At 37.7% G+C, this 10,362-nt stretch overlaps 1 protein-coding gene across 1 annotated transcript; it reads right to left on the bottom strand.

The window, feature by feature from the left end:
* Positions 1-2,115: 2,115 nt before the first annotated feature.
* LOC127638384 (gelsolin-like) lies at positions 2,116-8,419 on the bottom strand. Its single transcript, XM_052119882.1, has 16 exons — positions 8,306-8,419; positions 7,331-7,527; positions 7,056-7,210; positions 6,805-6,966; positions 6,551-6,700; positions 4,999-5,088; positions 4,778-4,910; positions 4,394-4,698; positions 4,136-4,269; positions 3,797-3,887; positions 3,445-3,615; positions 3,106-3,280; positions 2,876-2,997; positions 2,669-2,746; positions 2,528-2,588; positions 2,116-2,444 (listed from the first exon to the last, which is right to left on the bottom strand). Exons 2-16 carry the CDS (start codon positions 7,521-7,523, stop codon positions 2,275-2,277), a joined length of 2,190 nt encoding a protein of 729 aa, XP_051975842.1. The 5' UTR covers positions 7,524-7,527; positions 8,306-8,419; the 3' UTR covers positions 2,116-2,274.
* Between the last annotated feature and the right edge of the window lie 1,943 nt (positions 8,420-10,362).

The following is a 10,362-nucleotide window of genomic DNA, read 5'->3' as shown; positions in this document are numbered from 1 at the left end:
GCCACGGCCTACCTGAGCATTGTTTCTGACCATGTCCATCCCTTTATGGCCACCATGTACCCATCCTCTGATGGCTACTTCCAGCAGGATAATGCACCATGTCACAAAGCTCGAATCATTTCAAATTGGTTTCTTGAACATGACAATGAGTTCACAGTACTAAAATGGCCCCCACAGTCACCAGATCTCAACCCAATAGAGCATCTTTGGGATGTGGTGTAACGGGAGCTTCATGCCGTGGATGTGCATCCCACAAATCTCCATCAACTGCAAGATGCTATCCTATCAATATGGGCCAGCATTTCTAAAGAATGCTTTCAGCACCTTGTTGAATCAATGCCACGTAGAATTAAGGCAGTTCTGAAGGTGAAAGGGGGTCAAACGCAGTATTAGTGTGGTGTTCCTAATAATCCTTTAGGTGAGTGTAGCTTGTTCTTTGTAGGTTATTGTTGGCCATATCAATCCCTTTTCACACAGTTAAAGTTGAAGGGCCATGGTCATAGGAGGCGCAGAGACTTTTAAGGGCTGTGCAAAACCATATTGTAGCAAAACTGAAATCTGACGCTACCTACCAGAGTCAGTAGAGAAATGCTCTACAAGAAACTGCCCTGGTTTGATATTGCTTTGAAGGTTGACTCGATGTTGGAGCAAGTGCCAAAAGTGAAAGGGTGAGAAAGAGGACAATAATCATTATTGTTTTTAATATTCACACAACATTTTATGTAATGAACCCAATTCTATACTTTCCCCCCTCACTTCAGTTTCGGATAAGCTGTCTAAAATCTGTGCCCCATGTATTTGTCAAGTGAGGGGGAGGGTGTGTCATCAATAGGCCCATTGCACCAACTTTAGTGAGCCTCTGGCGCCCCCATGCATTGCATGCCTTGCATTTATGATTTTTGCGTCTCTGCTACCCAACAGAGCTCGCAAGATCGCGATGGGAAAAGGTGCCCCGAACAGTGCCGCCCCCTACCTGGGAAGGCGATGAGCTGTGAGGCAATCCTCTGTGTTCCACGACTGCTATATGGTCCTTGAATAATGTATAACGTGCGAGGAAGAGCAGCAGGTGGAGTTTCTGGTGCCCTCCTAGGGAGTTGGTTCCCTTTGCAGACTGCGTAATATGCGTAAAGGGAGCGGCGGTACGGTCTCAAATTATACAACTAGCTTATTAACTCTTAAGAAAACTTTTCCTGTCCACTTTGCTTAAAAAAAAAAAAGAGTAAAATAAAATAAAATATTGGTCAAAAAAATTATGAATACTGTCACTACACTGCATTGATCCAATATTACTGCATTCGATGAGCATGGGAAATTTCCCTAACAATGAGGGAAATATGAGATCTCTGAAGGTTTCATTATTACCTGATTACCTGATCCAAAATAAAGAGTATTCCCTAAGGAGTTCATTAAATGTAACAGGCATCTGAGTGCAATTATACAGGCTGCATTATTCAAGTTCCTAGCAAGTAACTAGAATAATGTGTCTGCTTATTCAGGCATGATGCTGCTGGCGGAGTAAACAAGCTTGTTGTCACGCCTTTTGTCCTTGGGTGTATGTGCCTCCAGAAAGTGAAAATTTGAATTTTAGACAAATTGTCAGAACAATAGCTTGGGAGGTTTTTATTTTCACTGAATTTGGGTGTGGATAATCGTACTTTTTTAGATTAAACTCTTCTGTTCCGATATCCATTGTGTACAGTAAAATATGTATTTTATTAATTTAATATCATTCATATATTATGGGTAAAAGAACCCATGTATTTGTGCATGCAGTGACTGGAGTCCGAATTACCTTTTTTATCATGTCAATTATGTTGTCTATCAAGCCAAATTTTTCCTTCTTTATATAATTTTTCCCCAGACATTTTTGACTTCCTGTATGCGAAAAGCTTGCCAGGATTGGCGAAAGATTGAGGACTTTGATGAGAATTAGCTGAAGGTTGACCAGCAGGAGACCTTCCTTCTCGCTGACATTTTTAAGCACATTAATGAGGAATTTTGTGATGACAGTGATAAGGAGAGTAGACAAAGACTGAAAGTGACAGCAGTTTTACTTTACTTTAAATAATTGTACAGATCAATAAGACCTGGAAAAATATTGATGAACAGTGATGCTAAATATAAAACATTTTTTTATTGAAGATGCTCAACTTCACAATAAACAACATTCAGACTCTTGGGTGATGGAGAGAAATTTTATAAAGTTTTAAAGACAGGATAATGCACTTACATCCATATTAAACAATCCTGTTTTCTTAGCTTTGAGTTATTGGACTACATTTTTAAATCAGCCATGGCTCGTTGCAGTGGGTCAGAACTCCAGAAATCATGGTCCCAGCCTAGAAACCACCCTGTAAATGTGGGAGGTTCAAAGCCCTGCTTCACTGTAACAATGGGTGTTCTCTTATCCCTATTGGCAGGATCGGTTTCAATATATTTGGTAGCTAAAGAGGAAAAAAAAAACAAGGATAAATGGCTAATAAAAACTTCTGCACAATGTTGCTATTCAAAATGTGGTCCTTCTCACCTGAAGTCACAGCTTCATTTTTCTCTTCTTCATTAGCCTCGTTTCCAATCCAAATAAAGACCTTGGACAGAAAACTGACTTTAAGAATGGCAGATCATTAGTTTAGTTTCTTGGAGTTCATGTTATTGCTCAAGTGGTTACCTGATCCCAGGTGTCCAGGATCATTATATCATCTGGAGCCAAGTCCTCCTGGGTCATCTCTCCTGGCACCTCCTCAATCTGGATTGACAAATTATAGTAAAACTTGAGAAATATAAAAGGATGGAACTGTATGCATTTCATTGAGTGTGGGCTATTCATTTTGCACCATTCTACACATCCCTCCAACATGGTGACAAGAACACTTACAAGGAATGTTCCTGTTTTGTTAGAGCATGCAAAGAGCCTTGGGGGGTGAGTGTCCATTTTATTCTTAAGCCTTTCAGATGTGCAATACTCAGCCTTTCCTCCAAGAGCACTCCAAAAGTCATCTTTAAAGAAATTTGACAAAGAACCAAAGGGTTTATATCTTCAAATGTCAAGGTTAAATCATTTGGAACACTTGTCTACCATCATTTAAGCAAAACATGTACACGCACCTCCCTCTGCTCCTTCTGATATCTCTGAAAGTTCCACTCCTAAAATGCCACTGAGCTTTTGGGCTCCATTCTTTTCGGCATTACTGGTACCCCGACCCAGCCACAGCTTAGAGCCTGAGGGAATCACTAAAACAAAGGCATCGTTGGAGTTGAGGCTGGAGGCCATAGGATCAACCTGTTACAGAAAGCGTGAACAAAAACAAATGCCCATTGTCTTAGGATAACCATTTTTGCATACATTTAAAAATGGAGAACATGTTACAAAAACTAAACTGCACATTGTGAACAGCCACTGCTAAAATCTGACAATGTCATTTCACTTTTGCTTATTCAACTCACCTCAACAGCTCGTGTATGCTCAGCAGGGTTGGCACGCACTTGGAAAAGGCGGACTTGAGAAGCCTGGGATTGGCCACCATCTCGTGAGGTTCCACCCTTGTGCACCACCATTGGGTGCCCTCCAAAGACACTCATGAGTTGAGGGGGTTCTTTGCCTTGAATTACTCGCACCTATGTGGACAAACATGCTCACATTCATGGTGGTAATTCAAGGTATCTTAAGAGGCAGCCTTTTCATTGGGAGCATGTCTGTGAAACCTTAAATTGCTGCCTCCAGAGGCAACTTGCCAAGTTTTGGAACAGACCCATTGATTCGTTCATGTCTCAAGCAAATCTCTACTTGTATTATCACCTGAACTGCAGCCCCACCAAGCTCTGCATCAAGCTGTGCCGCCAGGATAGCAGAGGATCCCTTCTCGTCTTGACTGGAGTCCTCCCCCTGCCTATGGGCATACACAACTCCATTAAAAAAGCCTTTGTTGTGATGACTCATCTTATTGACTAAAAGAAGCCAAGCTTGGTGAAGTTATGAGATACTGCTCAAAGACCATCAGATTCTGTTACATGTTCATGTGTAACATGAATGTCCCTGGCTTAGGATCAAATCCTCTGGCATTCTGTATGTTTAGTTTCCAGGTTCAGCATTCATAAAGAAATTAATTCCAGAAGAAAGAGTGTCTGTACCCCTTACCATATATATATGATCTGGCCCTGACGTTCTCCACGCCTGTAGCAGTACAGGATGATGTAACTATCACCTCCATAGAACTGCCCATAAGTAGATGGGTCAACTGGAACCTTGTCTGAGCCCTCAATGCGCCAGATCTTTCCAAAGCAACAACAGAAGACATATTGTCCATGAATTCAATTGTCAACTGCAACTCAATTGTTGCAATCTTCTGCCAATTCCAATCTGTTAGTACTTTCACAGAATAAGTGTCACATTTACCTTTTTCTCCCCTTTACCATCATCAACCATCCCATGCTGAGCAGACATTGCATCCGATTTGTGAAGAGATGATGCATCAAATGGGACTTTTTTGATTTTGGCGATTCTGTTAGGCACATAGGCTTGTCCCATACCCTTTGTCTGGTCGGCATCGTGCCAGAACTTGAAAAACTGTTTGAAAAGAGGAGTCTCTCCATTCTCAGGGATGATCTGTACCTCAGTGTGTTTTGGGTAGCCCATCTTACTTATAAATTCCTCAGCAGCTTTCATACCAGCACTTCGCTCCTCTTTATTTGCTGCTTTACCTGTTTAAGGAAAAAAGTGTCAAGGTTTAGATTGAGGGATATCCCGCAATTTTCGGTTGAATTGAACAACTTCACTGACCTTTCCAGACAAATATCTTGCCACTGGAACCATGATCTAAGATAAAGCAGTCAGTGGACTCGAGTGCACTTTGGGAAAAGGGGTTCTCCTCAGCCACTAAAGTAACTGATATGCTCCCACTGGCATTTGACACCTGAAAAATAATGACCATAATAACATCCCATTTAGTAAAATTTTCAATATACTTTCTTGGGTAAAAGCCAGCATGTAGATCAATGTACCTTGTACAATTTGGCTGACTTTCTGTTGGATGCATCAGTCTTAGTGTCTTCAGATTTAGCGTCAGGAAGATTAGGCTTTGGTCCAAGAATCTGACAAAATATAGTAGAGCACTCACATTCAGAATGTTGAAAAAAAATGAATGTTGAATACTCGCCAAAGCACTTATTTATTATATTTTTAATGCCATGTGGGCATCGATGGCTATATTCATGGCAAGATCAAATTATAAAAAATAAAAAAAACTTAAAAAAAAATTTAAAAAAAGAATATGCTAAACAATAAGTAAAAACATTTCTTAGAACATTACAACAAAATCTATAGAAGATCTTTCAATCTGATATTTGATAGAAATTCAAAAACGTCATATATGTTATGAACTGTAGCACGATGACGTAGTGGATTTCATCTACTACGTCACAGACGTCTATTACGTAGTGGATTAAATCAGTGTTTTTTTTTTTTATTTTGATCCCAATTTTGGAATGCCCAATTCCCACTACTTTTACTGGTTACTCACCACAATCCGGGTGGTGGAGGACAAGTCTCAGTTGCCTCTGCTTCGTGGACAGCCAATCCACACATCTTATCATGTGGTTTGTTGTGCATGACACCGTGGAGACTCACAGCACTGGAGGCTCATGCTGCTCTCCGCGATCCATGCACAATTTACCAAACGCTGCATTGAGAGCGAGAACAACTAATCGCGACCATGAGGAGGTTACCCCATGCGACTCTACCCTACCTAGCAACCAGCCCAATTTGGTTGCTTAGGAGACTTGTCTGGTGTCACTCAGCACTCCCTGGATTCGAACTCGTGACTCCAGGGGTGGTAGTCAGCGTCAACACTCGCTGAGCTACCCAGGCCCCTATTTAATCCAGGTTTTAATGAATTTAAAATGTTTGGAGCCATGATATACTGGATGTTTTTAATGGAAACATTTTATTCAGTGTGTACAGTAAGTAGGCCCATGAGTAAATAAAGTGAGATGAGAGTTTCAGGTTTTTTTCAGTCTTTTAAAGAATATGAGGTGGCTGACTATTTGGAGTTAATTTGTTTGGTATGGATGATAACTGATGGTTTTTTTTATTAGTTTGATTCTGTTTCGAGATGATGAATACCAACAGTCAATATACTAACTTTTAGTAGTCACTAGGCTAGTATAAGCTGTCAAACTAAATTGTGTATAGGTTATATGCCACATTAATAACACTAAATAATATAATGTTGAAAAGAGAATCTAATAAAATATGTAACTGTGTGTATGCACATTAAAAACATCCATTACGTCATTGAAGGCAACCACGTAGTGGATTAAATCCACTACATCATCGCGCGACTAAAGGTTTTGTGCAGATTAAAAAGTTGATGTTGTGCACTGTCATTCTGTTCTAGAGCTATAAGCAAAGCATGGGCCTCTGCTATAAAAAAATATATTTTTCTTGGAATACGGATGCTGAGGTGTTAAATTATTTTTTTTAATTCCTTGCTCATTAACAAGACACTAGCCAATAACAAGTTAGTTAAGAAACACTGCATCATATTATACTAACCGTTAGAATCTTCTCATTTTCCCCTCCTTCCTCACATACAAGAAGTTTTGCTCTCCCACAACGCTCATTATCGCGAATATCTTTGGAAACGCTGGTGGCCTTCAGCCTCTCAAACTGGTTACACTTGGATCCACACCACTGGAATATCTCCTGAGGTATGCACAAAGCATGAATGCATTTTTAATATTTGCATTCTCAATGGGTATCATGTGATAAAATGCAAAGGATTCATTTATTCCTTCATTCCATTTCACCTTTCCCAGGTCCAGGATGAAGCAATCACCCTGGTTGAAGCTGTCCCAGCTCACCGGTACCTCAATGGCTCGGACTACACGTCTGCCACTCACATGGAGAACGCGCTTCACATCTACCTCATTAGAAGCTACATGTTTAAACCCAGAGGCAACTCCACCTTGCTGAAGAAATTAAAATGCAGGTTGTTTAAAGAAATGGCATATGTAATCAATTTATTAAATGCATTTTATGTGCATCAAACTCTACTCACCATGTATTTAAGACCTGATTTGAAGTAACCTACAAAGGTTTTTGACTCATATCCCTGGGCTTCTCTGTACTGAATAGGTTTGCCTCCAAGGAAATCGTCCATTTGAATCGTAAAGATGGCGGCTGCCCCACTCTCATCCAGTGTGCATGCATCACCTGGAGATACCATTTGAGAGACCAACAATTTTCAAAAATATTCATGCCATTTAAGAGTTAATTTACTCACTCAGAGCACAAATTCCATTTAAACTAAACACACAAAAACACCAGTCTTACCTATCCAGAAATGAAGGTCATATTGTAGATTCCCAGAGTTTTGCTTGATGGTATTGAGGATAAGGTAGGTGTCACCCGTATAGAACCCACCATAAAGATTCTGAGGCACAGGGACCAAATTCATCTTTTCGATCCTCCATACCTGCAGGCCACCCTGCTTTCCTGCCTTCTCAAATTCAGGGTGGTACACCATGATGCTGTTAGAGAAGAAAAGGAACTACTGTAAACACAATAGCCATTTTTGTCTAATCCTTTGTTCCACAGTTTACCCAAACAATGTCTGATGTTGAGAATTAGGGCAACATAGAGGAAGTGGGGGAATCTAGAATTCTGACACTTCATTACTCAGGAGGAACAAATGCTGTTCCTGAATCTAGAACACTCTCAAAATGGTTTCTAATGCTTCCGCAATCTCACACACTAGGCAGGTAGGTATGAAGTCTCATTATGTCCCTAAACAAACATCTCCTTCAATGCAAAAAGGATGCGTCAGACAGGGCTGGTCTTTAGTTCACTTACTGAAGAGTGGAGCAGTGGCACAAAAACACCCATTGTTCCACCCTGCTATCTTATTTATAGTCAGTATTTACTGTAGATATTGCACATCATGTTTCTTAAGGGAACCATATTTTGCTTTTCAATGCAATGCAATGCAATGCAATTGATCTGTGAGGAGTGTGAACAAAACTGACTTTGACTTTAATAATCTACATCATTTACAAGGCAAAGTTACCTTATGAATTTAGCAGATATTTTTAGTTTCTCTTAAAACAAACAAAAACATGCACCGACAAATCGTGTTGTATTTCTATCTTAAATTAATTATGGGCTAATTATGTTTGCTTAGAGAATGATGCTGTGAGACAAGTCAATAATTAAATTACGGGATGACGCCTAATCAGCTGGAAACTTGTAAAACATTTAACTTAGAAATTAGAATGCATTCGTTACTTAATTTAAAGAAAAACAAATTACCTGTTGGGTAATCTTCGTTTTAAGATATTATCAGCAGTAGTAGATAAGTCTGGGACGACAGCTTTCAGGTTATGTTTGAGCACTGAGCTTCCGCATGTAGGCTACTGACAGTAGCGACGCCCTTTCCACAGGTGTGTTACATTTGCGTATTAAACCCCTCCTTGAGCTCAACTAGGCTTTTATTATTATTAATACATTAATAATTACTATTAATACTGATAAATAGTTAAGGTCAAATTGTGGCAGTTTTCAGCATTTACGTTTGATTGTTTGCGTGTCTCTGATTGTTTGCTTGTCTCTGTTTGTTTGCGTGTCTCTGTTGCCAAAGATTATTTGCATTTGCAGAGACAATATCTGTCAATGAAAACGTGTTCGCGTTATTCTATCGGTTTATAGCTATATATTGCTAAGACCTAAAGTTAAAATAAAAATACATGTATAAGCCTATAATAATAATAATAATAATAAAAAAAATATATGTTTAATGTAGCTACATAAAATAAAAAGTAGAAATATCTGTTTAATAGCAATGGCGAAAGTGATAACGTGTGTGTTCATTGCCTGTGTGCTCTTGGTAAAGCAGAGATGGATATGCATTTGGTCCAGTAGTATGGAGGACAAAACATGCAAAAATAATAAATAAATACACAAATAAATAAATGTAATAATAAGAAAATAAATAAAGGAATAAATGTCTTGATAAAACAAATATAATTAGTTTTTAATGAAAGTTATTCCTGAATTTATTTTTGTATGACTTTTTCCCCTTTATTTATTATTTTCTCTTTTTAATTTTTATTCTTTAAAAAACTAATTTTTTCCTTTGTTTTTTTTTTTGTTTTGTTTTTTTTTTATTATTTATTTATGCATTCATTTAATTGTATATTTATTTTTATTTATATTTAAATATTCCCACATTTATTTATTTTTGTATTTATTCTTACATTTCTGTCTCTTGTATGATAATTTTGTGGGCTGGTCCTGTTTACCATTGGCTTATTGTAGATTGAAGCGTGTGCTCGATTACTCTTGACTTGTTTTGATATGACGTTAGGTCATAGCCATATCACGTGTAAACTATAGCTATTTCTGGGGCTAAAAACATAAGCGCTTAAGTCAATCCAAGATGTATTGGTTATAGGCTACTACAATCACAAAATAAATGGGGAGCTGTTTCTTCAACAAAACCACAAAATGAGCAAGTTTCATAAATTATATGATTTAACCTTGTCCTTTTCTTTTTTTTTTTCTGTGTATATAACTTCATATTTTGATGTCTGCAAATCCATAATATTGTTTTCTGTTGTTATGATTGTTCATTGTAAACGATACAACCATGCTTCATTTCCCTGATCGTTTATGTATATACATATATATAAGTTCTGCAATAAAAAAATTAAAATAAAAAAATCTATAGCTGACTCTTCACTAGGGAGTTGCGCAACATGCGAATGAAGTCGATAACCACACATCAAATAACTATGTTTCATTTAGAGTCGAGGTGCTTATTGATGTTTTAGGAGAGCTGTATGCTGGTATGAATGTCGTAGCACATCCTGGATCGTTAAACTCTCTGCAAAACATTTCACTGCATATTCAAAATCTGTGCGAGTCAGAGCGTGCTAAGGTGGGACGTCCATCTGCTTCCGATAATACTATTGAGCTCTCAACCAATGATGCACTGGAGCTATGCAAGGACCTCCTCCCTCATTTCCATGTTACACACAGAAAAGTAAAAATAAATACATTTATAAATAAATAAATATATATGGGAATATATAAATATGGAAATAAATTATCACATAAATAAAAAAATATGCAAAATAAATGAATAAATAATTAAAAGCTAAAAAGAATAAAAATGAAGTTAAAATTAAATATAGAAAATAATAAAGGAATAAAGTCATACAATAATAAATAATAATTAATAATAAATTAAAAATTAATGATATTTGTTTTATCAAGACATTTATTCCTTTATTTATTTTTTTATTATTACATTTATTATTTATGCTGGTTTGGGCCTCCATACAGTAGATGTGTGTTTAGTGAATGTA

Source organism: Xyrauchen texanus, chromosome 4 (genome assembly GCF_025860055.1).
Source record: "Xyrauchen texanus isolate HMW12.3.18 chromosome 4, RBS_HiC_50CHRs, whole genome shotgun sequence".
Lineage (NCBI taxonomy): Eukaryota > Metazoa > Chordata > Actinopteri > Cypriniformes > Catostomidae > Xyrauchen > Xyrauchen texanus.
The sequence above is the reverse complement of the archived record's forward strand: the minus strand, read 5'-3'. Positions and strand labels throughout refer to the sequence as shown.